This window comes from Bufo gargarizans, chromosome 6, assembly GCF_014858855.1.
Source record: "Bufo gargarizans isolate SCDJY-AF-19 chromosome 6, ASM1485885v1, whole genome shotgun sequence".
Lineage (NCBI taxonomy): Eukaryota > Metazoa > Chordata > Amphibia > Anura > Bufonidae > Bufo > Bufo gargarizans.
Genome location: NC_058085.1, coordinates 181,506,616 through 181,534,599, shown reverse-complemented (window position 1 = coordinate 181,534,599; position 27,984 = coordinate 181,506,616). Strand labels below are relative to the sequence as shown.

Below are 27,984 nucleotides of genomic sequence, written 5' to 3'. Positions count from 1 at the left end.
CAGGAGAAACTCTGGACGGAGACAATTCACAATTTATTCTCTTCTTCCATCACACAGTTTCACCCCCAAAGCTCCGGAGCCCTAACACCAGAGAGGGGGCCGCTCCCACAAGAGCAGACACGCGGCTTGGAAGACGACATTCAGAAGAGAGAGATAAGGCACCACTCTTACTGTACAACCCCCATCATCCTCCTGAGCCCCCAGCCCATCCAACCATACGGGGGGCAGAGGCAGCATGTGCAGGGAAAGGATTAATCCACATTTCTCAAAAATAAACCTAAACAAAAGCAGATTGTGGTCGCATCCGGAGTGGGACGTTCCAACCGCTCAGGGAGCAGTCAGCGACAAGAAAGAGGCAGATTAATACTGGATGAGATGCCAGGAGTTCAGAGCAGAGGAGTAGTCTCTGTGTGTCCAGGCTGGGGGGTAGAAAACAGGGGTGCCAACCCCGCAGGGGGGGTCCGTGCTCCATTCCTGCAGATTCACCCAGTTTAGAGCGAGGAGCTCCAGCTCTTCCACAGAGGGTGGTTATATATCCAGCCGTCACCCTGTGGACCGCAAAAACACACAATTAAAGGGGGATTCAGAGCACAGCGGGGGCACAGGACCTGCAGCTCTGGATGGCAGCATCTTTTCTTACCTCCTTGATGAAGTACTTGGTTTTCCAGGGCGTCTCGGTCTCGGCGCGGTGCCTCTCCTCCGCCCGCTGGCGCTCCTCCAGGACTCTCTTGTGCTCCGTTGCCTTCTCTAAGTTTTTCGCCATCAGGGCTTCTGTCACATGAGACCAAAGCCTCCTGGAGCAGCAGAAACAAGACGGTTATGAGCCCACGTAGAAGCGGCCCCCACTGCGCAGGGGGTGGAGCTTGACGACTAGGTACAGGCCAGCCTCCTCACCTGGACTCGAACGGCCCCTGCTTCTCCACCGGCCGCACTCTCTTCCTGGTCACCGGCAGCTTCGTCAGATCCACACATCTGGTGTCGCCGCTGCTGGACGTGAACTCCAGGACGCTGTTCCACTCGCCCTGAATCTTGCAGACCACAGAGTTTGTAGGGTTGTGCTTCACCTCACCAGTCACCCTGAAAAATAAAGCCCACAAGTCACCTCCATGATGCTGCACAGTCCTGAGGACCTCCGGGTGCTCACCCATTCCAGGATACTCGCCTGTGTAACTTTCCTCCATAGAAAGGCTTTGTGTGGAAGGTGATGGCTGCAGAATAGCCCGTCTTACAGCAGTTCACGTTCACTTTCCCTCCGAGCTCCACCCATGGTACGGTGAGGATGGAGCGGGCGTAGGCGCAGGGCAGCGTGAAGGTGTACTCCTCATCATAGTCCAGGAGGCGCAGGACACCTAGAAACGGACAACACTGAGAACAGCCCAAAAAGGAAAGAAACTGCTCCCCAAAGACCTGAATGTGAGTGAGCAGCTCCAGGAACCCGGGACATCCTAAAACTGAACGAGTATCACCCCAAACATCGTCCATCGGCCGAGTGAGGGACAGAAGACCAGAGGCCCCCGAATCTATGGAGGACTTCTACAAGACTCTTCTGATCAACAAGGGTTAAACATATGTCACCTCTAAATCATTACTGTACCAGAGAAAGAATGAGCCTTCATAAACAGCCTATATTATACTCCAGAGCTGCACTCACTATTCTGCTGGTGCAGTCACTGTGTACATACATTACTTATCCTGTGCTGATCCTGAGTTACATCCTGTATTATACTCCAGAGCTGCACTCACTATTCTGCTGGTGCAGTCACTGTGTACATACATTACTTATCCTGTACTGATCCTGAGTTACATCCTGTATTATACTCCAGAGCTGCACTCACTATTCTGCTGGTGCGGTCACTGTGTACATACATTACTTATCCTGTACTGATCCTGAGTTACATCCTGTATTATACTCCAGAGCTGCACTCACTATTCTGCTGGTGCAGTCACCGTGTACATACATTACTTATCCTGTACTGATCCCGAGTTACATCCTGTATTATACTCCAGAGCTGCACTCACTATTCTGCTGGTGCAGTCGCTGTGTACATACACTACTTATCCTGTACTAATCCTGAGTTACATCCTGTATTATACTCCAGAGCTGCACTCACTATTCTGCTGGTGCAGTCACTGTGTACATACATTACTTATCCTGTACTGATCCTGAGTTACATCCTGTATTACACTCCAGAGCTGCACTCACTATTCTGCTGGTGCAGTCACTGTGTACATACATTACTGATCCTGAGTCACATCCTGTATTATACTCCAGAGCTGCACTCACTATTCTGCTGGTGCAGTCACTGTGTACATACATTACTTATCCTGTACTGATCCTGAGTTACATCCTGTATTATACCCCAGAGCTGCACTCACTATTCTGCTGGTGCAGTCACTGTGTACATACATTACTTATCCTGTACTGATCCTAAGTTACATCCTGTATTATACTCCAGAGCTGCACTCACTATTCTGCTGGTGCAGTCACTGTGTACATACATTACTTATCCTGTACTGATCCTGAGTTACATCCTGTATTATACTCCAGAGCTGCACTCACTATTCTGCTGGTGGAGTCACTGTGTACATACATTACTGATCCTGTACTGATCCTGTGTTACATCCTGTATTATACTCCAGAGCTGCACTCACTATTCTGCTGGTGCAGTCGCTGTGTACATACATTACTTATCCTGTACTGATCCTGAGTTACATCCTGTATTACACTCCAGAGCTGCACTCACTATTCTGCTGGTGCAGTCACTGTGTACATGCAGTACTTTTCCTGTACTGATCCTGAGTCACATCCTGTATTATACTCCAGAGCTGCACTCACTATTCTGCTGGTGCAGTCACTGTGTACATACATTACTTATCCTGTACTGATCCTGAGTCACATCCTGTATTATACTCCAGAGCTGCACTCACTATTCTGCTGGTGCAGTCACTGTGTACATACATTACTTATCCTGTACTGATCCTGAGTTTTACATCAGACACGGAGGCGAATATTGCTTTCTCTTCCTTTACTGATCACCATAGCAGCAAGGAGAAACAAAAAACAAATGCAAATGGTCACCATAGCAACCCATATGTCCCACCCCTACAGCCCCAATATAAGGCTGCGTCCAAGGCGGTACTTCCTCTTTCTTGCTGCTCACCAGATAAGTGACATTTTATTTTATCTGCTGACTGTTATTCCCTAAGAGTTTAATTCTGGCTATTCCCCGGGTTATATTTCTCCCCTGGGGTTTGTTTTCTCCCTTTAGGTGTTTACGTTTAGGCAGCGAGATATAGATATATATTTTATCTTTGTTTCCCCTGTCGGGGCATCCTCTGCCTACCCCAGTAGTACTGGGACCTGATCGCGCGCGGCGTTTTCCCTGGGGCCCCTTCCGCTCGTCCCCTCTCTTCTACAGCAGGTAGCAGGGTTATGTGCAGTGCCATCGGATCTGTGGTCTAACTCTGTTTATCCCACGGGACTTTTACTTGGGACTCCCCACAGTGCCGGGCCGATTCTCTGGCCTTGCCGCCATTTTACCTCCCCTGTGCTGGGCACTCCCCTCTGGCACGCCCCTCACCTTGCGCGCGTCTTCGCTCTGGTCGGCGCCCTTTTCTCCCCGCTTTCGCGCTCACTCTGGCTGTCTGGAGCGAGATCTCGCGAGATTCCGGCGGCCATTTTGGTTCCCGTTCCCGCGAGATCTCGCTTCATCCGGTCTCCTGCGTGACGGCTGCCGGTTCCTCTGTGTTAGCGCTCCTCTCCTCTCGCTCCTGGGGTGATTAACCCCTCAGTTAACTGGCGCTGCGTTTTCTTTGGCCTCCGGCTCTCCTCTCTGCCCTCTCCTTACAGGTGCCCTGTTTCTTTTACTTAGCAGCATGGACCCCTCGGCCCAATCTCCCCCTAGGGGTGGAACCTCTGGCAATATTAGTCTCCCTGGCTCAGACTCACAGGCGCAACTCATCCAGCGCTCTGTGTCTGATGCAATCCTGCAGGCCATGGGTTCCATGTCCACGGTTTTGTCCCAGACCATCTCCCAGGCCCTGTCTGCACACCCCCTAGCTGGGGCCAGACTTGCTCCACCTGAGACTGCACAGCACTCTTTTGCTGCTGAACCTCCTGTGGGACAGGAGACGATGACCGGTGTGTTGATGACCACCCCAGACGACGCGCTGAGGTCGCGTAAGAGAGCTTGTCCCCGCCAGGCTGACAAATCGCGGGTGTGGAAGCACGCTAGAGCCCTAGCGGATGCCGTCTCTGACTCGGATCTGGGTTCGGGCCCGGAGGATCCAGCAGAGGCTTCTGATTTTTCTGAGGAGGATGACTCCCCTCGGGGGTCCGACCCCATTGCCACTCCCCCTGCTATGCCTTTAGCTGTAGGTTCCTCCACTACCTCAGCTGACAATTTACCTTTGGATTCCTCCGGGGCCCCCATGTTTGATCCTGAGGCCCTCCATCATCCCAGATCAGCGGAGTGGCTCCCCGATTCCCAGATTAGCAGCTATCTGGAGCATTGGGCCCGTCGTCCTCTGTCCAAAGAGGCGCGCAGTAAACTACGGGCTGAGTGTCCTCGGCCCATTATACCCCATAAGGTCTGCGACACGCCCGTCGTGGACCCAAAGATGACCCAGTTTTTGTCTAAGTCTGGGTGGAATGCCAAGAAGGGTTTGGATTCGGCCCTTAGAGGCTGCCAGGATAAGCTACTGGATATTTTCGGTCCACTGGCAAAGATTATGGAGTTGGCGGAGTCCGCCAGACAGGAGGGTTCCCACATTGACCCGGAGGAGCTCACGGGCTGGGCCCAGAGGGCGATTTGCATCGCCGGGGGAACCAATGCGTCCCTATCTGTGGAGAGGCGCAAGGCCATCCTGCTTAGGATAGACCCCAAGCTCATTAATCTCGCCCAGACGGAGACGGGCAAAGAGGCGGAAGGCCTACTTTTTGGGGACTCCTTTATTAAGGACCTCAGCCGCTTCGTCGGCACGTTTTCCGCTCTGGACAAGGCGCAGGCCACTATGCGCAAAGTCTTCCAGGGCCGGGTCTCTCACAGGGCCGGCAGCAACAGGGGCCGTCTGTCCGGCCGTTCCAGCACCCGAGGCAGGGGTGTTTCCAGAGGCTCCTTCTCCCAGCGAGCTGCGTTTCAAGACCAGCGGTCTCCCCAGACGTTCTTCCCATCCAGAGGGGGACAATGGCGCTCCCGTTCCTTCCGAGGAAACACGGCTCCCCGCAAGTTTTCCGGTAAGTCAGACCCCGGTCGGGGATTCTTCGGTACCTTATGTAGGGGGCAGACTTCGGCATTTTTTACCCGCTTGGGAACTAATCACATCAGACCCGTGGGTTCTGGGGACGGTCAGGGGCTTCTCCATAGAGCTCATAGACACCCCTTGCTCGGTACAGCTCCCGCCGGCCCCTCTTCGGAGGGGATCGGACTCCGCTCGGGTGGACGAGGAGCTCTCTTCCCTTTTCCTCAAGGGGGCCATAGAGAGAGCTCACGGTCACTCAAGGGGGGTGATAAGCAACATTTTCTTAGTCCAGAAGAAAGGGGGGCAGATGCGTCCCGTCATCAATCTCCGGGCGCTAAACAGCATCGTGCGGTACCGACACTTCAAGATGGAGGGCATCCATCTACTTCGGGACCTCCTCTCCCCCGGGGATTGGCTCGTGAAGCTGGATCTGAAGGACGCGTACCTGACGGTCTCGGTGGCCCCCCAGTCCAGGGATCTCCTTCGTTTCCTCTGGAAGGGCGAGGTTTGGAGATTCACATGCCTTCCATTCGGCTTGTCGTCGGCTCCGTGGTGTTTCACCAAGCTCCTGCGTCCGGTCATGGCCTGGCTGAGGAGTCGCGGGGTGCGCCTCATAATTTATCTGGACGACATCCTCCTGATGCATCAGTCCAGATCGTCGCTGCTGCAACACCTCCGATGGACGTCGGATCTCCTGGAGTCGCTCGGTTTCCTACTCAACTTGGAGAAGTCTTGGCTCACTCCCTCCCAGAGGTTGGACTTCCTCGGCTTCACGGTGGACTCGATCTCGGAATCCCTCAGCCTGCCGGGGGACAAGTTACGGTCCATTCGCAAGGAACTGCGACGGGCGTTGACCAATGCCCACCTGTCCCTGCGTCATCTAGCCCGCATCATCGGCCTGCTGGCATCCTCCATACAGGCGGTCTTCCCGGCGCCCTTGCATTACCGGGCCCTACAGCGCTTGAAGATTGCGCACCTCCGCTCGGGGGCCTCCTTTGCGGACATGGTGGACTTGGATGCGGAGGCCAAGGAAGAGATCCGTTGGTGGATCGCCAATCTGGAAGCTTGGAACGGCAGGGCGATTTTTGGCTTCCAGCCGGAGTTCACCATCGAGTCGGATGCCAGCCTTCAGGGCTGGGGAGCACACTGCGACGGGGTCTCCACCGGGGGGCCTTGGTCGCAGGTCGAGACGCGCTTGCACATCAATGCCTTAGAGTTGCTGGCCGGCTCTTTGGCCGTCAAGAGTTTTACCAACGGTTTGGCCAATGCATGTATCCGTCTCCGGATGGACAATATTTCAGCGGTTCGCTACATCAACCGTTTGGGCGGAACCCAGTCGGCTACCCTGGCGGGGTTGGCGAAGGATTTTTGGGCGTATTGTCTCTCCAGGGACATCATGGTGCAAGCCGAGTACCTGCCGGGACTTCACAACGTACGGGCGGATTGGAGTTCCCGCCATCTTACGGACGGCAGCGACTGGCAGTTGGACCCGTCGATTTTCTCGGAGGTGTCGTCCAGATGGGGACCCTTTTCCGTGGACTTGTTCGCCTCCCGGCTCAACGCTCACCTCCCTCGGTTCTACAGTTGGCGCCCGGATCCGGAGGCGATGGCGGCGGACGCGTTTCTGCAGGACTGGTCCTCCGGCCTTCTCTATGCTTTTCCCCCATTCATGATGATTCCTCGGATGCTTCTCCAGGTGCGTCGCCATCGGGCGGAGTTGGTGGCGATAGTCCCGTTCTGGGAATCTCAGGTATGGTTCCCGTCTCTCCTGGAGCTTCTGGTGGACATCCCAGTCCTTCTTCCGAACCCGACCTCTCTCCTGCGCTGCCCTCAGGGGACTCTCCACCCCCTGCTCCTGGACGGATCCCTTCGTTTGAGGGCCTGCCGGCTCTCAGGACTCCAGGAGCGGTCGACGGAATTTCGGAGGCAGCTAGGCGCCTCTTGGACGACGCTTGGGCTCCCGGCACCCGAAAATCTTATCGGGCGGCCTGGCGAACTTGGGCTGGCTGGTGCGTGGAACGGGACCTGGATCCCGTTTCAGCTCCTGTAGCTCAGTTGCTTCAATTCCTCACCTCTCTGTTTGAAGGGGGTAAGGCTTACAGGACGATCAACCTTTTTCGTTCGGCGATCTCTTCATCGCACCTGGGGTTTGATGGCGTTCCGGCAGGACAGCATCCTTCCGTTTCGCGCCTCCTCCGAGGCGCACGTCTTTCTCGGCCTCCCCGCCCGAGGTTTTCTTCCACTTGGGATGTTTCCCTGGTACTTACCTTTTTGTCCTCTTGGCCTTCCAATGCTGACCTTTCCTTACGTCAGCTTTCCGCGAAGTTGCTCACGCTCTTTTTGCTTGATTTCTTGTAAAAGAGTTTCTGATGTGCGGGCTCTGGACCACGACGCCAGATCCTTCACCCCGGAGGGCGTGTCATTTAACATTTCGAGACGCACGAAAACGAGCATCCGGGTCGTTTCGTATCCCAGCTTTCCAGCTTCCCCGGCCTTGTGTCCGGTAGCTTGCTTGAGAGAGTACGAGGCCAGGACTCGTCCTCACAGGTCTCCGACTGTGCCGCAGTTGTTTCTCTCCATCCGTCACCCGTTCGGCCCGGTGACTAGCCCCACCTTGGCCCGTTGGTTAAAATGGGTTATGGCTCTTGCCGGTGTGGACACTTCGGTGTTTACAGCTCATTCGGCGCGCGGGGCGGCGTCTACCTCCTTGGCGGTCTCGGGTGCTCGCCTGGAGGACATCCTGCGATTGGCGGACTGGTCGAGTTCCTCCACGTTCCGTGAGTATTATTTCCGTCCTCCTCCTCATTTATTTGATCCCTTGGTTAACCAGCTTTGAACTAGCAATATGAAGCCTCCGTGTCTGATGTAAAACTTAATGATTTTCCTAGTCTACGACGTAAAGTCATAGTTTTATTAAGACACGGAGGCGAATATTGCCCTCCCTTCCCTCCCCTGGACTCTGGTTGTATGGGGGGGGGTATGTTCGGCCGCTTACCTCTACTTAGTGGGTAGGCAGGGTTTTGGGTCTGTTAGTACGCTGGGAGGGTTCAGTTGTTCGCCATTATGTGCTCGTGCTTGAATGTATGCTTACCATCGTCCTGGGCCTGTGGTGTCCACTGGAGATGGGTTTTGGCTGGTGCCATGACCTCGCTTTATCGGTGTTTATCTCTCTTGTTCTTTCAGGTTGAGTCTTCATGCCTTTGATTGCTCCTGTTTTGGATGAGGTTGTTCCCTCCGGCTCCTGCTGCTTCCACGTTGGATGTGCTGGGAGTCTTGGATGTTGGTTCCAGTCCGTCTCCTGATGTGGATCCTGTCGCTGGAGAGTTCCTGCTTGGATTCTGAGGGGTTCGTTGGCGCGGATTGTTCTTGGACTGTTCCTGAGTTGCTGTTCGTTGGTTGTTATGGACTGGTTCGCAGAGAAAGAGGAAGTACCGCCTTGGACGCAGCCTTATATTGGGGCTGTAGGGGTGGGACATATGGGTTGCTATGGTGACCATTTGCATTTGTTTTTTGTTTCTCCTTGCTGCTATGGTGATCAGTAAAGGAAGAGAAAGCAATATTCGCCTCCGTGTCTTAATAAAACTATGACTTTACGTCGTAGACTAGGAAAATCATTAAGTTACATCCTGTATTATACTCCAGAGCTGCACTCACTGTTCTGGTGGTGCTGTCACTGTGTACATACATTACTTATCCTGTACTGATCCTGAGTTACATCCTGTATTATACTCCAGAGCTGCACTCACTATTCTGCTGGTGCAGTCACTGTGTACATACATTACTTATCCTGTACTGATCCTGAGTTACATCCTGTATTGTACTCCAGAGCTGCACTCACTATTCTGCTGGCGCAGTCACCGTGTACATACATTACTTATCCTGTACTGATCCTGAGTCACATCCTGTATTATACTCCAGAGCTGCACTCACTATTCTGCTGGTGCAGTCACTGTGTACATACATTACTTATCCTGAGTCACATCCTGTATTATACTCCAGAGCTGCACTCACTATTCTGCTGGTGCAGTCACTGTGTACATACATTACTTATCCTGTACTGATCCTGAGTTACATCCTGTATTATACCCCAGAGCTGCACTCACTATTCTGCTGGTGCAGTCACTGTGTACATACATTACTTATCCTGTACTGACCCTGAGTTACATCCTGTATTATACTCCAGAGCTGCACTCACTATTCTGCTGGTGCAGTCACTGTGTACATACATTACTTATCCTGTACTGATCCTGAGTTACATCCTGTATTATACTCCAGAGCTGCACTCACTATTCTGCTGGTGCAGTCACTGTGTACATACATTACTTATCCTGTACTGATCCTGAGTTACATCCTGTATTATACTCCAGAGCTGCACTCACTATTCTGCTGGTGCAGTCACTGTGTACATACATTACTTATTCTGTACTGATCCTGAGTTACATCCTGTATTATACCCCAGAGCTGCACTCACTATTCTGCTGGTGCAGTCACTGTGCACATACATTACTTATCCTGTACTGATCCTGAGTCACATCCTGTATTATACTCCAGAGCTGCACTCACTATTCTGCTGGTGCAGTCACTGTGCACATACATTACTTATCCTGTACTGATCCTGAGTCACATCCTGTATTATACTCCAGAGCTGCACTCACTATTCTGCTGGTGCAGTCACTGTGTACATACATTACTTATCCTGAGTTACATCCTGTATTATGCTCCAGAGCTGCACTCACTATTCTGCAGCTTCAGAGATGAAACGTTCCTACATCCCCTGCTTGTTCAGGGTCAAATCACCTTCTCCCACCATAGTGACTCCGATGGACATCCCCATGAACTTGCTCTTGGTCCACACGTGGGCGTTGACGCACATTTTGCGCTCTGGACACTCCGCGTAGAATCCAGAGACTGGAGGGTGGTGAGAAACCTGCTCAGCCACAAATCTGACGGTGTAGTAGTCCTTCTCGTCTCCGGAGTCCTCCTGAGTCGGTGTTTGATCCAGCGAGTCTTCCACGGTGTCCGAGGATTGGGGGGTCTGAACACAGTCCTTAGGGACCCTCCAGGAGCAGTGGAAGGTCTCCCCGATGATGGGGTTATACGGCTTCTTGGCCAGGGCCCCCTTCCGTCCTTCGTGGAAGGAGGTCAGGTAATATTCCACAAACCTCAGCATGCGAGCCTCCGGGGTGAGCCCCCCGCTGATGGACAGGAAGAGGTCAGGGTGGGACAGGAAGTCTGCATACATCTCCAGCAGTGAGCGCTTCTCCAGGATGAAGGTGGGAAGGACGACCTGCAAATAACAGCCGTGAGAAGGCGTCACCTGCGCCAAAGTCACCAACGAGGAGGCGACCGGAGCAAAAGAAATCAGCCTACATTAACAAGCAGCACTAGAAGAGTCTGATACATTGTAACAGACGCTCAGTACTGGAGGGGGCCTGTCTGCACTGATACACTGTAACAGACGCTCAGCACTGGAGGGGGCCTGTCTGCACCGATACATTGTAACAGACACTCAGTACTGGAGGGGGTCTGTCTGCACTGATACACTGTAATAGACACTCAGTACTGGAGGGGGTCTGTCTGCACTGATACACTGTAACAGACGATCAGCACTGGAGGGGGGCTGTCTGCACTGATACATTGTAACAGACGATCAGCACTGGAGGGGGCCTGTCTGCACTGATACATTGTAACAGACGATCAGCACTGGAGGGGGCCTGTCTGCACTGATACACTGTAACAGACGCTCAGCACTGGAGGGGGCCTGTCTGCACTGATACACTGTAACAGACGCTCAGCACTGGAGGGGGTCTGTCTGCACTGATACATTGTAACAGACGCTCAGTACTGGAGGGGGTCTGTCTGCACTGATACACTGTAACAGACGCTCAGCACTGGAGGGGGCCTGTCTGCACTGATACACTGTAACAGACGCTCAGCACTGGAGGGGGTCTGTCTGCACTGATACATTGTAACAGACGATCAGCACTGGAGGGGGTCTGTCTGCACTGATACACTGTAACAGACACTCAGCACTGGAGGGGGCCTGTCTGCACTGATACACTGTAATAGACGATCAGCACTGGAGGGGGCCTGTCTGCACTGATACATTGTAACAGACGCTCAGTACTGGAGGGGGTCTGTCTGCACTGATACACTGTAACAGACGCTCAGCACTGGAGGGGGTCTGTCTGCACTGATACACTGTAATAGACGATCAGCACTGGAGGGGGCCTGTCTGCACTGATACACTGTAACAGACGCTCAGTACTGGAGGGGGTCTGTCTGCACTGATACACTGTAACAGACACTCAGCACTGGAGGGGGCCTGTCTGCACTGATACACTGTAATAGACGATCAGCACTGGAGGGGGTCTGTCTGCACTGATACACTGTAACAGACGATCAGCACTGGAGGGGGTCTGTCTGCACTGATACACTGTAACAGACGATCAGCACTGGAGGGGGTCTGTCTGCACTGATACACTGTAACAGACGCTCAGTACTGGAGGGGGTCTGTCTGCACTGATACACTGTAACAGACGCTCAGCACTGGAGGGGGTCTGTCTGCACTGATACATTGTAACAGACGCTCAGTACTGGAGGGGGTCTGTCTGCACTGATACACTGTAACAGACGCTCAGTACTGGAGGGGGTCTGTCTGCACTGATACATTGTAACAGACGCTCAGTACTGGAGGGGGCCTGTCTGCACTGATACACTGTAACAGACGCTCAGCACTGGAGGGGGTCTGTCTGCACTGATACATTGTAACAGACGCTCAGTACTGGAGGGGGTCTGTCTGCACTGATACACTGTAACAGACGCTCAGTACTGGAGGGGGCCTGTCTGCACTGATACACTGTAACAGACGCTCAGTACTGGAGGGGGCCTGTCTGCACTGATACACTGTAACAGACGCTCAGTACTGGAGGGGGGCCTGTCTGCACTGATACACTGTAACAGACGCTCAGTACTGGAGGGGGCCTGTCTGCACTGATACACTGTAACAGACGCTCAGCACTGGAGGGGGCCTGTCTGCACTGATACACTGTAATAGACGATCAGCACTGGAGGGGGTCTGTCTGCACTGATACACTGTAACAGACGATCAGCACTGGAGGGGGTCTGTCTGCACTGATACACTGTAACAGACACTCAGCACTGGAGGGGGTCTGTCTGCACTGATACACTGTAACAGACACTCAGCACTGGAGGGGGGCTGTCTGCACTGATACACTGTGAGCAGGACTAGTTCAGGGACGGTTTACAGGCTATGAATTTAAAGCATATGTTTCAATTCATTGACAGCAAGCAGAGATTACTGAAAACTGGGGGATTCAGCTCTGAAGAGTGAACAAGAATGTATAGGAACTCTGCTGTCTGGACAGAATGAGACTGACCCGTGTGAGGTCCATGCCGAGCTTCAGCTGTGACAGGAGGTGCAGGATGACGCTGCGCTGCTCCTCCACCGCCCCCAGATCATCCTCCGTCAGCTCCCACGCGTCCTCCTCCTCCTCCGGGTCTATATCCACAGGGTCCTGTGAGGGACAGAAGAGACAGTGAGGAGCACAGGGGCATGAGCCGCAGTCCACTACCTCGGGGGCGGATCTGCCTGAGGACACACCCAGCGTGGTGATGTTACCGCTGCCGTCGCCTCCATTGCTGGGACTGGAGATAACAAGTCTGGAAATTTAACCCCTCAGATGCTGCAGTGACTGGCGGCTCCACACTCCGCGGTCACAGCCGGGGGTTGCTGATCTGGCGCTGGTGTGAGCAGCGTCAATCTGAGCTCTACACCGGCTCGGCCCGGCAGCTTCCATCTACCGCTCCACACAGGCCATGCCCTCTCCGCTCCACACAGGCCACGCCCCCTCTGCTCCACTAGTCACAAAAATGGCAACGGCATCATGAAAAAATGCAAAAGGACTGTAAGGTCAGGTGATCTCTTACAGGGGCTCCTGCAGATCGGTGACATCACACTGTGGGGGTGAAGGGGCCCCCCATGATGTGATTCTACCACAGTCTTTGAAGGGCCCCATGTCTTGATATGTGGGGGCCCCTGTGCTACGTACTGGTAAGCATTAACCCTCAGTCCAGCACTACTGTCTGTGCAGCCGACATGCCACTGGTTGGACCGCGGGGGGTGGGCTCACGTCTGTCGCCCCCGATGCGGGGCGGATGGGGTGCTTACCCTGCTCAGCGGGCTGCTCTCCGGCTCCTGCATCTCAATCAGTAAGTCGGGCCCCTTACTGTCCTCGGCCGTGAAGCGGGGGGCCTCTCCATTCTCCAGGTGCGCGGACAGGAGGCTCTTTGGTTCCAACCAGTTTAGCGGCGCCCCTGTGGGAAAAGGAGTTTTGTACTTAAAGCGGCTCATGATCCATGCAGAACGTCCTACAGCGCGCGGTGATCATGTGACATGGCGGCCCTACAGCGCGCGGTGATCATGTGACATGGCGGCCGGGAACAGCGCCCTAAAAATCCGGAGGAGCGCAGAACGTGCGGCTTCTCCCAGCGCCTCAGCGAGATCTGTGGGATCGACAATGCCCTCGGTGACTGCCACGCTGCCAGAGAGAACCTGATACTGAGGGGTAAGGCGACACCGCGCAGGAGCGAGCCCGACAGCGCGCTCAATGTCACCGCCGGAAACTACAAACAGTGGCAGGGCAGAGGGGCAGCGGCCGGGCAGAGGATAATCGGTGGAGCACAGGGGCAGCTGCCGGGCACAGTACACAGGATAAGCACAGGGGCAGAGGGGCAGCGGCCAGGCAGAGGATAATCGGTGGAGCACAGGGGCAGCTGCCGGGCACAGTACACAGGATAAGCACAGGGGCAGAGGGGCAGCGGCCGGGCAGAGGATAATCGGTGGAGCACAGGGGCAGCTGCCGGGCACAGTACACAGGATAAGCACAGGGGCAGCGGCCGGGCAGAGGATAATCGGTGGAGCACAGGGGCAGCTGCCGGGCACAGTACACAGGATAAGCACAGGGGCAGCGGCCGGGCAGAGGATAATCGGTGGAGCACAGGGGCAGCTGCCGGGCACAGTACACAGGATAAGCACAGGGGCAGAGGGGAGGCGGTCGGGCACAGTATTTGGGGCACAGAAGAAATGGCTGGGCACAATAATCAAGACAGAGGATACAGTCGGGCACAGTACTCAGCCATACGGGGCAGAGGGGAAGCAGTGGGGAACAGTAATTAGAACACAGAGGACGCCACTAGGTACAATACTCGGGGCAGAGGGGAAGCGGCAGGGGCACAGTACACGGGGCAGAGGGGGAGCAGCGGGGCACAGTACTCGGAGCAGAGGGGGAGCAGCGGGGCACAGTACTCGGAGCAGAGGGGGAGCAGCGGGGCACAGTACTCGGGGCAGAGGGGGAGCAGCGGGGCACAGTACACGGGGCAGAGGGGGAGCAGCGGGGCACAGTACACGGGGCAGAGGGGGAGCAGCGGGGCACAGTACACGGGGCAGAGGGGAAGCGGCAGGGGCACAGTACACGGGGCAGAGGGGAAGCGGCAGGGGCACAGTACTCGGAGCAGAGGGGGAGCAGCGGGGCACAGTACTCGGGGCAGAGGGGGAGCAGCGGGGCACAGTACTCGGGGCAGAGGGGGAGCAGCGGGGCACAGTACTCGGGGCAGAGTGGGAGCAGCGGGGCACAGTACTCGGGGCAGAGGGGGAGCAGCGGGGCACAGTACTCGGGGCAGAGGGGGAGCAGCGGGGCACAGTACTCGGGGCAGAGGGGGAGCAGCGGGGCACAGTACTCGGGGCAGAGAGGGGACACGTGGCTGCTCCATATGGATTACATTATGAGCTTTTCAATCTGGCCTTTGGATCGGGGGCCCGGAGCGGATTACGAGGTGGAGTAACGACTGTAGACCGATTGGTCCCTGTGTGAACAGCGCATCACAGAAGTGGCGAGACCTCCGCCCGGCGTACACCCTCACCAATAATCTGCATTATCCGCGTTTTGGGCTTGTTGCTTCCTATATGCGATATAGCGGTGACGCTGGGGGAGCAGGGCTCAGGTCATACTGACGACCTGCGGTACCAGGGTGAGCGGTCGGGGGCGTTCCCCCTGCGGCTGTGACCTGCTGTCACCTGAGCTCTGGTTACAGTCAGGCGGCTGTGAGAACCGGGATAAATTATTTACATGCCCCTTTCTCATGTGCGGGCGCCGCTGCTCCTGTTAACTATTCATGATCGCAGAATGTCAGATCACCAGGCGGCTGTACAGCAGGGAAGGGGCTCCAACACCGGGGGTCTATGTGCACTGCAGCATACCTTCCGAGTATACAGATAAGGGTAGTCTGCGATTGCTGGGTGGTAACAGTACAGTCTGCGATTGCTGGGTGGTAACCGATACGCAGTACTTCACTAGGAGGGGGAGGAGCCGTTGAGAAACACCACTGATGCCGCTGATCATCTGGGGGGGGGGGGGGGGCACTCACCAGCGGGAAAGCTGCTCTTCTGCAGAGCGGTGTGCTGTTGGTATAACATGTGGAAGCAGTCGTTCAGGCAGTTCATGGTCGCCATAGACGTGGCCTTCAGCATCAGCAGATCCTGGTCCAGGGAACTGAAGTGACCGCTGGGGGGAAGGCCTTCTATCCCGCGCATCAACTCCCTCTGCTGACACTCCGCCCGCGACATCATCTGAAGAGAGGACACATCAGAAGGTGGAGAGACCAGTGTGTGGCCCCAGACACAGAAGAATTAAAGAGATCTAAAGAGATGCTGATTAATACTACACCGTTCCTTTGTCTGGAGCTATCTGCTGTTTTATTCATATGCAAATGAGCATGTCGGAGCACCAGAAGGGGCTGAACCCGTTCAGCACTGCTATGTAACACCCCATATGTTTTGCAGAGCTGTGTTACATCTACATATCATATACACTATGTACTATAGCTTCACCACACTGACATCTGCTCAGAAAGTGTATATGATATGTAGATGAGCTTTCTAAACAGATGTCAGTGTGGTGAAGCTATAGTACATAGTGTATATGATATGTAGATGAGCTTTCTAAACAGATGTCAGTGTGGTGAAGCTATAGTACATAGTGTATATGACATGTAGATGAGCTTTCTAAACAGATGTCAGTGTGGTGAAGCTATAGTACATAGTGTATATGACATGTAGATGAGCTTTCTAAACAGATGTCAGTGTGGTGAAGCTATAGTACATAGTGTATATGACATGTAGATGAGCTTTCTAAACAGATGTCAGTGTGGTGAAGCTATAGTACATAGTGTATATGATATGTAGATGAGCTTTCTAAACAGAAGCTACATGTAAGAAGCTTCCTTGCGGTCTTACATTTAGACCATTTTCTACGACTAAAAAAGGCGCAGTAAATAATGAGACGCCTCCCCGGCCTCCCCTTCCTCTTTTTTAAGCCAGGTGTGAGCGGGGAAAAGTCGCAGATAGTGGCGCAAAGGACCGAATTTAGGCATATTTCTGTTTAATAAATTACCCCCTATGTCCTTATATTGAGAGTAATGTTTTCAGGCTTAAAAAGCTCATAAATATTGCGGTTTACAATCACATATTGGGCCTGGGAAAAAAACAGCAACTCAAAACACTGTCCTGACTATAGTGAGGCCTCTTCTTGTATTATAGGATTATAGGATAGCCTTTTATTATGGGCTAAATGAGAGGGAAAAAAAATAAAAAATGTTTATGGACGTCTCTCCCAGGATTCAAGCCCGGGATCTCTACATGCAGAACAAGCGCTTCCCACCAAGCTACCGCATTACTGCATAGAGAAGCACGTTCCTCCGATATTTACAAGCTAACAGATCACTGGTGTCTGTGTGATCATATATTGTGCCTGTGAATAAAGCAGCGATATGTAGATGAGCAGATGTCAGTGTGGTGAAGCTATAGTACATAGTGATAGGATGTTGCTAGCACACAGCTCTTGGACAGGGCTCTGCTCTCAGCAGGTCTAGCCCTGTCAATCAAGGGGAGGGGGGACTGTGCAGAGCACGGGGGGGGGTTACAAAGCAGTGCTCAAATAATGTAGCCCCGCCTACTGGTGCCCAAACTTCTAATTAGCATATGAATAAAAACACAGATTTCACTGCAGCTGTTCAGCAAACAGATAAAAGAAAGATGTAGTATTAATCAGCATGATGAGCCCCACCAGGCAGTGTGTATGGTTTAATAGGGTTGATCCTGATGACAGAGCCTCTTACAGAGGAGCCACAGAAGAAAGACGGCTGATATCTCTCCTGCACACACCAGGCCACAGTGTGAGAGCACCTCAGGGGATACAATGTATATACCTATAATACCTGTCCTATACTCCAGAGCTGCACTCACTATTCTGCTGGTGGAGTCACTGTGTACATACATTACTTATCCTGTACTGATCCTGAGTTACATCCTGTATTATACTCCAGAGCTGCACTCACTATTCTGCTGGTGCAGTCACTGTGTACATACATTACTTCTCCTGTACTGATCCTGAGTTACATCCTGTATTATACTCCAGAGCTGCACTCACTATTCTGCTGGTGCAGTCACTGTGTACATACATTACTTATCCTGTACTGATCCTAAGTTACATCCTGTATTATACTCCAGAGCTGCACTCACTATTCTGCTGGTGCAGTCACTGTGTACATACATTACTTATCCTGTACTGATCCTGTGTTACATCCTGTATTATACTCCAGAGCTGCACTCACTATTCTGCTGGCGGAGTCACTGTGTACATACATTACTTATCCTGTGCTGATCCTGAGTTACATCCTGTATTATACTCCAGAGCTGCACTCACTATTCTGCTGCTGCAGTCACTGTGTACATACATTACTTATCCTGTACTGATCCTGAGTTACATCCTGTATTATACTCCAGAGCTGCACTCACTATTCTGCTGGTGCAGTCACTGTGTACATACATTACTTATCCTGTACTGATCCTGAGTTACATCCTGTATTATACTCCAGAGCTGCACTCACTATTCTGCTGGCGGAGTCACTGTGTACATACATTACTTATCCTGTGCTGATCCTGAGTTACATCCTGTATTATACCCCAGAGCTGTACTCACTATTCTGCTGGTGCAGTCACTGTGTACATACATTACTTATCCTGTACTGATCCTGAGTTACACCCTGTATTACACTCCAGAGCTGCACTCACTATTCTGCTGGTGCAGTCACTGTGTACATATATTACTTATCCTGTGCTGATCCCGAGTTACATCCTGTATTATACTCCAGAGCTGCACTCACTATTCTGCTGGTGCAGTCACTGTGTACATACATTACTTATCCTGTGCTGATCCTGAGTTACATCCTGTATTATACTCCAGAGCTGCACTCACTATTCTGCTGGTGCAGTCACTGTGTACACACATTACTTATCCTGTGCTGATCCTGAGTTACATCCTGTATTATACTCCAGAGCTGCACTCACTATTCTGCTGCAGTCACTGTGTACACACATTACTTATCCTGTACTGATCCTGAGTTACATCCTGTATTATACTCCAGAGCTGCACTCACTATTCTGCTGGTGCGGTCACTGTGTACATACATTACTTATCCTGTACTTATCCTGAGTTACATCCTGCATTATACTCCAGAGCTGCACTCACTATTCTGCTGGTGCAGTCACTGTGTACATACATTACTTATCCTGTACTGATCCTGTGTTACATCCTGCATTATACTCCAGAGCTGCACTCACTATTCTGCTGGTGCAGTCACTGTGTACATACATTACTTATCCAGTACTGATCCTGAGTTACATCCTGCATTATACTCCAGAGCTGCACTCACTATTCTGCTGGTGCAGTCATTGTGTACATACATTACTTATCCTGTACTTATCCTGAGTTACATCCTGCATTATACTCCAGAGCTGCACTCACTATTCTGCTGGTGCAGTCACTGTGTACATACATTACTTATCCTGTACTGATCCTGAGTTACATCCTGTATTATACTCCAGAGCTGCACTCACTATTTTGCTGGTGCAGTCACTGTGTACATACATTACTTATCCTGTACTGATCCTGAGTTACATCCTGTATTATACTCCACAGCTGCACTCACTATTCTGCTGGTGCAGTCACTGTGTACATACATTACTTATCCTGTACTGATCCTGAGTTACATCCTGTATTATACTCCAGAGCTGCACTCACTATTCTGCTGGTGTAGTCACTGTGTACATACATTACTTATCCTGCATTATACTCCAGAGCTGCACTCACTATTCTGCTGGTGCAGTCACTGTGTACATACATTACTTATCCTGTACTTATCCTGAGTTACATCCTGTATTATACTCCAGAGCTGCACTCACTATTCTGCTGGTGTAGTCACTGTGTACATACATTACTTATCCTGTATTATACCCCAGAGCTGCACTCACTATTCTGCTGGTGCAGTCACTGTGTACATACATTACTTATCCTGTACTGATCCTGAGTTACATCCTGTATTATACTCCAGAGCTGCACTCACTATTTTGCTGGTGCAGTCACTGTGTACACACATTACTTATCCTGTATTATACTCCAGAGCTGCACTCACTATTTTGCTGGTGCAGTCACTGTGTACATACATTACTTATCCTGTACTGATCCTGAGTTACATCCTGTATTATACTCCAGAGCTGCACTCACTATTCTGCTGGTGCAGTCACTGTGTACATACATTACTTATCCTGTACTGATCCTGAGTTACATCCTGTATTATACTCCAGAGCTGCGCTCACTATTCTGCTGGTGCAGTCACTGTGTACATACATTACTTATCCTGTACTGATCCTGAGTTACATCCTATATTATACTCCAGAGCTGCACTCACTATTTTGCTGGTGCAGTCACTGTGTACATACATTACTTATCCTGTACTGATCCTGAGTTACATCCTGTATTATACTCCAGAGCTGCGCTCACTATTCTGCTGGTGCAGTCACTGTGTACGTACATTACTTATCCTGTACTGATCCTGAGTTACATCCTGTATTATACTCCAGAGCTGCACTCACTATTCTGCTGCTGCAGTCACTGTGTACATACATTACTTATCCTGTGCTGAAATCTCCCAGTCTCCTTGCTTGTTCAGTGTCTTCACTGTAATGTCTGTATTATAGCGCTGCCTCTATGACTGGAGCTCCGTTGAGCTGTAAGAGGGGAGTGTACATGCTCGGTGACCGTTTCCAATCATGCCCAGCAGAATGGGGAGGCAGAGATGACATTAGTTATATATATTACGGGGTGATCTCCATATAGGTGCATCCTCTGTACTCAGAGCCATGGACAGGACATACGCTCCCCCTTTCAGTGCGGTCTCCATGGGACGTTGCGAGCTGTCGCTGCTGCCTACAGTTCTAGGTCAGTATGGGAAGTGTCTGGTAACGCGATCCCTCCGCACGCGCTGCCTAATCACTCCCATCACTTCTACATTTCACATTTTCCGTGCACTTTGTAAAGTATCCGCAGGTGAGATATCGTGACCGCACGTCCAGGAGACGGTGCCTCCGCCTGGCATTGAGCACTGCTCTCGCGCCCACCACATTTTCTGCGGATCACACATTCATTTCTATGAGTCTGCAAAAACTGCGGAGCGCACACGGATCACGGATGTCACCTGCGTGCTGTCCACATCCGCGCGGCCGCTCCACAGACTGTAGAACACGTCCATTTCATGTATGAGTGCAGCGAACACTGCGCCGCCGGGACCCTATACAGTCCGTGGCCAACACGTCTAGCGGATGAAGCGGAGCCCCGACCATCTGATCCGTCAGCGTCCCAGCAGTCAGACCACCCCCGATCCTCGGCTAGCCTACTGCTGACTGTTTCCACAAGGCTCTCAGGCCCTGATGGAGACCGACTCAAAGTGGTAAGTTTCCCACTTACCTCCCGCACTTCTCCCAGGTGGTCGGGCTGTAGCATGTAGGTTTTCCTGCTGGTTGGCATGGCGCGGTGATGCCCGATGTTGAAGAATGATGCAGCATTTTGGCTGGGGCGCCGCTGGGTGCCAGGAGAGCTGCCGCTGCCCTGAGACGCCAGAGAGAAGCTGCGAGACTTCAGAGGAGGATTGTTCTGCAGAGGAGAGCAGGAGTGACCACAGCGTCCTCGGCACACCACCCCCGGGGGGCCCGCTCACTGCGCTGGAGAAGACCCGCTCCCCCTCCCCCACCCCGGGACTTCCTTCTCCGCTCACCTTGCCGATGGCTTCCGTGTGGTGCTGGGTGCAGATCTGCAGGCGGCTCACCCAGTGCTGGCGCTCCTTAGTGTCTGAAGCTGGGGAGACATAACGAGCAGATTACTAACGAGCACAACACAGTACGACCCGTGTGCCGGGCACGTCCAGGGCACGCCCCCGTTAACCCCTCACCTCTCAGTTTGTACAGCTCTCCACTTGCAGCATTGACTGTGAATGTGTGGGAGTCTTCATCGCTGGGGGAGATGACGGCCCCCGCCAGCTGCACCGTCCCCCGCGGCTTCTGGGTCTTTGACTGCTCATTCACGAAATATTCCAGGAGCCCCGCCTCATTGTTCAGGACGAAAAACCTGAGAAAAGCGCAAAACCATCAACGCATCAAAAATATCCTGTGGCATGAAAGAGCGCCCCCTGGTGGAGGGATGAACTCAATACATGTATGTTCTCATAGGAGCCTGCAGTAACAGAGCGCCACCTGGTGGTGGGATGGACTCATCACATGTATGTTCTCATAGGAGCCTGCAGTGACAGAGCGCCCCCGGTGGAGGGATGAACTCAATACATGTATGTTCTCATAGGACCCTGCAGTAACAGAGCGCCCCCTGGTGGAGGGATGAACTCAATACATGTATGTTCTCATAGGAGCCTGCAGTAACAGAGCGCCACCTGGTGGTGGGATGGACTCATCACATGTATGTTCTCATAGGAGCCTGCAGTGACAGAGCGCCCCCTGGTGGAGGGATGAACTCATTACATGTATGTTCTCATAGGACCCTGCAGTAACAGAGCGCCACCTGGTGGAGGGATGAACTCAATACATGTATGTTCTCATAGGACCCTGCAGTGACAGAGCGCCCCCGGTGGTGGCATGAACTCATTACATGTATGTTCTCATAGGACCCTGCAGTAACAGAGCGCCCCCTGGTGGAGGGATGAACTCAATACATGTATGTTCTCATAGGACCCTGCAGTGACAGAGCGCCCCCGGTGGTGGGATGAACTCATTACATGTATGTTCTCATAGGACCCTGCAGTAACAGAGCGCCCCCTGGTGGAGGGATGAACTCATTACATGTATGTTCTCATAGGACCCTGCAGTAACAGAGCGCCACCTGGTGGAGGGATGAACTCATTACATGTATGTTCTCATAGGACCCTGCAGTGAGAGCGCCCCTGGTGGTGGCATGAACTCATTACATGTATGTTCTCATAGGACCCTGCAGTAACAGAGCGCCCCCTGGTGGAGGGATGAACTCATTACATGTATGTTCTCATAGGACCCTGCAGTAACAGAGCGCCACCTGGTGGAGGGATGAACTCATTACATGTATGTTCTCATAGGACCCTGCAGTGAGAGCGCCCCTGGTGGTGGCATGAACTCATTACATGTATGTTCTCATAGGACCCTGCAGTAACAGAGCGCCCCCGGTGGTGGGATGAACTCATTACATGTATGTTCTCATAGGAGCCTGCAGTAACAGAGCGCCACCTGGTGGAGGGATGAACTCAATACATGTATGTTCTCATAGGACCCTGCAGTAACAGAGCGCCACCTGGTGGAGGGATGAACTCAATACATGTATGTTCTCATAGGACCCTGTAGTGACAGAGCGCCCCCGGTGGTGGGATGAACTCATTACATGTATGTTCTCATAGGAGCCTGCAGTAACAGAGCGCCTCCAGTGGTGGGATGGACTCATTACATGTATGTTCTCATAGGACCCTGCAGTGACAGAGCGCCCCCGGTGGTAGGATGGACTCATTACATGTATGTTCTCATAGGACTCTGCAGTGACAGAGCGCCCCCGGTGGTGGGATGGACTCATTACATGTATGTTCTCATAGGACCCTGCAGTGACAGAGCGCCCCTGCTGGTGGCATGGACTCATCACATGTATGTTGTAAGATATATGAGAAATATTCCAGGCTCCAACCTGCGCAGCGTGCTGTGGGGGCGCTCCGCACAGATACCACAAGGCCCACCCAGGCTGTGGAGATTACCTGAACTGCCAGCCGGTGACCAGGTTGGTGTACTTCATCAGATAGCCGCAGATGTTCTCCATGTGGTCGCTGATGGGAAGAGCAGAGGACAGATGAGACACGGCCCCGAGCCCCCTCCAGATGTCCCAACACCCCCACCATGCACACGCCCCGAAAACCCTACATCCCAACACCCCCACCACGCCACTACAACCCAACGTCCTGACACCCCTCACCGTTTACACTCCCCTACAACGCAACACCCCCCACCATGCACACACCCCTACAACCAAAGGTCCTGACACCCTCCACTGCACACGTCCCAACACCTCCTACCATGCACACACCCCTACAACCTAATGTCCCCACACCCCCCAACGCACACGTCCCAACACCTCCTACCATGCACACGCCCCTAAAACCCTACATTCCGACACCCCTCACCACCATGCACACATTCTAACACCCTCCACAGCAGACGTCCCTACACGCCCAGCCTCTAAAACCCTACGTCCCGACACCCTACACTGCACACTTCCTGACACCACTCGCAATGCACACGCTTCTACAACCTAACGTCCCGACACCCTCCACTGCACACGCTCCTACAACCTAACATCCCAACCACACATGTCCCGACACCCCCAACCATGCACACGCCTCTAAAACCCTACGTCCCGACACCCTCCACTGCACTCTTCCTGACACCACTCACAATGCACACGCTTCTACAACCTAACATCCCGACCGCACACGTCCGGACACCCTCAACCATTTACACGCCCCTAAAACCCTACATCCCGGCACCCCTCACCCTGCACACGTCCCGGCACCCCTCACCCTGCACACGTCCCGGCACCCCTCACCCTGCACACGTCCCGGCACCCCTCACCCTGCACACGTCCCGGCACCCCTCACCATGCACACGTCCCGACACCCCTCACCCTGCACACGTCCCGACACCCCGCACACGTCCCGACACCCCTCACACGTCCCGGCACCCCTCACACGTCCCGGCACCCCTCACACGTCCCGGCACCCCTCACACGTCCCGACACCCCTCACACGTCCCGACACCCCTCACACGTCCCGACACCCCTCACACGTCCCGACACCCCTCACACGTCCCGACACCCCTCACACGTCCCGACACCCCTCACCCTGCACACGTCCCGACACCCCTCACCCTGCACACGTCCCGACACCCCTCACCCTGCACACGTCCCGACACCCCTCACACTCTCCCTACAACCCAAAAGGAATGGTAACGCCCAGTTGTCTGCTCATTATCCGGAACACACAGGCTGAGGTGAGGATGGATCGGACTTAAAGGGCCGACGTCTATTATATATCTATTAGACGTCTAACAGCCTCACCATTTTTAAGATCTCTGCTTGCAGTCAGTGAAAGGAAACACTGGTTGTTTACATCCACTTAGCCCTGCTCACACAGCTGAGGGTTTGCTGCAGTCTAGACTCTTCCGGCTCTGAATGATGACATAACGTCCGCTCTATGGAACGCATGTGTTCCAGAGCGGCGTTTTTTAGCCCTCAATTGTCCATGTGTCATACTACTGTGAACTACATCATAGCTCAGGAGAGCGATTGGTATACACCCTTCATAATGTGGAGGAGAAGCATACAGGCGGTCTGAGGAGCTGGGACCGCAGTATTTAAGGCGCCAGTTTGACCCCCAACATCCCAGAAGCCTGCACCCTGGCTCTAGCCTCCCAGAGGGTCCTGATTGAGGGGCCCGAGTGATAGTCTCCACTGTGAGACTGAAAGGTAAAGAGGACTTTTCCCCGACGAACCGGTCGTGATCTTTACCGACTGGGAAATTGTCTTTTCTACGTAACTCTGTCCTCTGGCGGGACGCTTATCTGCGCTCATCTACATCCCCCTCCCTGAACAGGGTCTGATGGGGCATTTAGACCAGGTACGAGGACAGGGAACCCCTACCATTAAGGGGTGTCCCTGGGTTGAGGTCTAGGAAGGGACGCGGAGGGAGAACTAGGTTTTTATCGCTTGTCCCCAGCTGCGCTGCCCAGTGATGTCACCACCGCGTCCCTCTCCTACGAGTCCCCTGCAACAAACCGTGAGGAACCCTGGAAGATGCTAATAACCATACATTGGTCTGAGAGGTGAAGCCCCTCATTGTGCACCCGTCGCCGGGGTCCGCGGGAGCTGAGCTTATGCTTTAAGAGATCATTAAAAGGTCCATTTTACCTTTATGGGAAGGTTCTGGATCCTTCTGGTTTACACTGCCGACCTGCAGCCTGGACTCTCGTCTCCCCGAGCGGCACGGCCCGAGCAGAGCGCCCCCCAGAGACACGGTGGGGAACCTGAAGCTCATGTACCTCAGCAGCGGGGACACCAGAGGAGGCACCTGCGCTGACACACTGTAACAGCACCGCACGACGCTCCTCCTGTAACTCGGCCTATTAGCCGCTGATACCAAGTTTCCAGAACTTTCCACATCCGACAACATTCGCTTCCCCATCACAAGGAGTCAAGTATTAACCAGTGATGGCCCTGAAATCAAGGACTGCAGCGGTACCCATGGGGGCCACAGGGCGGTACTACTGATCACGTGACTGGACCGCTGTGTTCCTCAAATCATGGGTGTTAACCGGGACAATAACAAGAGGGGGCGGAGCTACAAGGGAGGCCCCTCCTACTGATGAGAAGACCCCAGCATCATAAATGACACATGGTCGGCAGGGGCCCAGACCAGACAGTGAGCAGAGGTCTAGAAAAATGCTGAGGAGTCACCGAGATAAACGTAAAAGGACAATCGTCCTGCACACTGCAGCAGAGCGGACAGGCCCCTCCCCCCGGACTCCCACAGGTGGGACGGACGGACCCCCTCCCCCCGGTGGGACGGACGGACCCCCTCCCCCCGGACTCCCACAGGTGGGCGGACGGACCCCCTCCCCCCGGACTCCCACAGGTGGGCGGACGGACCCCCTCCCCCCGGACTCCCACAGGTGGGCGGACGGGCCCCTCCCCCTGGACTCCCACAGGTGGGTGGACGGGCCCCTCCCCCCGGACTCCCACAGGTGGGCGGACGGACCCCTCCCCCCGGACTCCCACAGGTGGGCGGACGGACCCCTCCCCCCGGACTCCCACAGGTCCGGACTCCCGCAGGTGGCTGGACGGACCCCTCCCCCCGGACTCCCACAGGTGGACAGACCCGCCCCAGGGGATACATGCGTCCTGGGGGCGGCCCCTGCTTGCAGCACACTGACCTGTACTGCCACACCTTGCTGCTCACCCCCCGGGGGGCCACACGGTGGTTGTGGGGGCTGGGGGTCAGGTCCAGCTTCCCATCACTATCAGAGACTCTCATAGCCGGAGGGTCCCCCTGCATGGTGGAGTCCAGAGCCATCACCTCCTGAGGTCACTTGTCTCACATGTGCGGTCTAATAGATGATGTCTCAGTGGAGCACTCTCTCTCTGGAGCTGATGTCTCAGTGGAGCACTCTCTCTGGAGCTGATGTCTCAGTGGAGCACTCTCTCTGGAGCTGATGTCTCAGTGGAGCACTCTCTCTGGAGCACTCTCTCTGGAGCTGATGTCTCAGTGGAGCACTCTCTCTGGAGCTGATGTCTCAGTGGAGCACTCTCTCTGGAGCTGATGTCTCAGTGGAGCACTCTCTCTGGAGCTGATGTCTCAGTGGAGCACTCTCTCTGGAGCTGATGTCTCAGTGGAGCACTCTCTCTGGAGCTGATGTCTCAGTGGAGCACTCTCTCTGGAGCTGATGTCTCAGTGGAGCACTCTCTCTCGGATGCTGATGTCTCAGTGGAGCACTCTCTCTCGGATGCTGATGTCTCAGTGGAGCACTCTCTCTCGGATGCTGATGTCTCAGTGGATCACTCTCTCAGATGCTGATGTCTCAGTGGAGCACTCTCTCAGATGCTGATGTCTCAGTGGAGCACTCTCTCAGATGCTGATGTCTCAGTGGAGCACTCTCTCCGATGCTGATGTCTCAGTGGAGCACTCTCTCAGATGCTGATGTCTCAGTGGAGCACTCTCTCTAAGATGCTGATGTCTCAGTGGAGCACTCTCTCTCAGATGCTGATGTCTCAGTGGAGCACTCTCTCGGATGCTGATGTCTCAGTGGTGCAGTCTCTCTCGGATGCTGATGTCTCAGTGGAGCACTCTCTCTCAGATGCTGATGTCTCAGTGGAGCACTCTCTCAGATGCTGATGTCTCAGTGGAGCACTCTCTCAGATGCTGATGTCTCAGTGGAGCACTCTCTCAGATGCTGATGTCTCAGTGGTGCAGTCTCTCTCCCAGAACTCTCTCTATAGGGGGCAGCACTGTATGTATGGGGGGATGGGACAGGTTCAGCTGAGGGGTGTGAATATATATGCAATAGGTCTCCAGGTGCCAGGTGTGTGCGGGTGAGCGCAGTTTGAGGTCACATGACACAGGGCAGCGGCTCTGCTCACGTGACCGGCTCTATAGGCGCAGGCGGCTCCCGTTCTTTCAGTCACGAGCTCCCAGCAACCGCCCCCGTTGTCTCCATGTCTCCTCCGCAGCCTTCCCGGGCAGGACGAGAAGGCTTCCGTCACT

At 53.6% G+C, this 27,984-nt stretch overlaps 1 protein-coding gene across 1 annotated transcript; it reads right to left on the bottom strand.

Moving 5' to 3' along the window:
* Positions 1-20: 20 nt before the first annotated feature.
* OSBPL11 (oxysterol binding protein like 11) lies at positions 21-27,984 on the bottom strand. Its single transcript, XM_044298906.1, has 14 exons — positions 27,014-27,984; positions 26,657-26,875; positions 23,431-23,499; positions 21,604-21,779; positions 21,430-21,509; positions 21,123-21,308; positions 15,688-15,889; positions 13,433-13,578; positions 12,642-12,779; positions 10,039-10,528; positions 1,163-1,349; positions 895-1,077; positions 641-794; positions 21-548 (listed from the first exon to the last, which is right to left on the bottom strand). Exons 2-14 carry the CDS (start codon positions 26,794-26,796, stop codon positions 492-494), a joined length of 2,208 nt encoding a protein of 735 aa, XP_044154841.1. The 5' UTR covers positions 26,797-26,875; positions 27,014-27,984; the 3' UTR covers positions 21-491.

Bases quoted from the DNA above. Each gene is read 5' to 3' on its own strand.
- OSBPL11 (XM_044298906.1), bottom strand. From the start codon at position 26,796: ATGGCTCTGGACTCCACCATGCAGGGGGACCCTCCGGCTATGAGAGTC. The intron at 10,529-12,641 runs GTCAGTCTCATT...TGTTATTTGCAG, and splicing joins TCGGCATGGACCTCACACGG to GTCGTCCTTCCCACCTTCAT. The intron at 795-894 runs GTGAGGAGGCTG...CTGCTGCTCCAG, and splicing joins CAGGGGCCGTTCGAGTCCAG to GAGGCTTTGGTCTCATGTGA.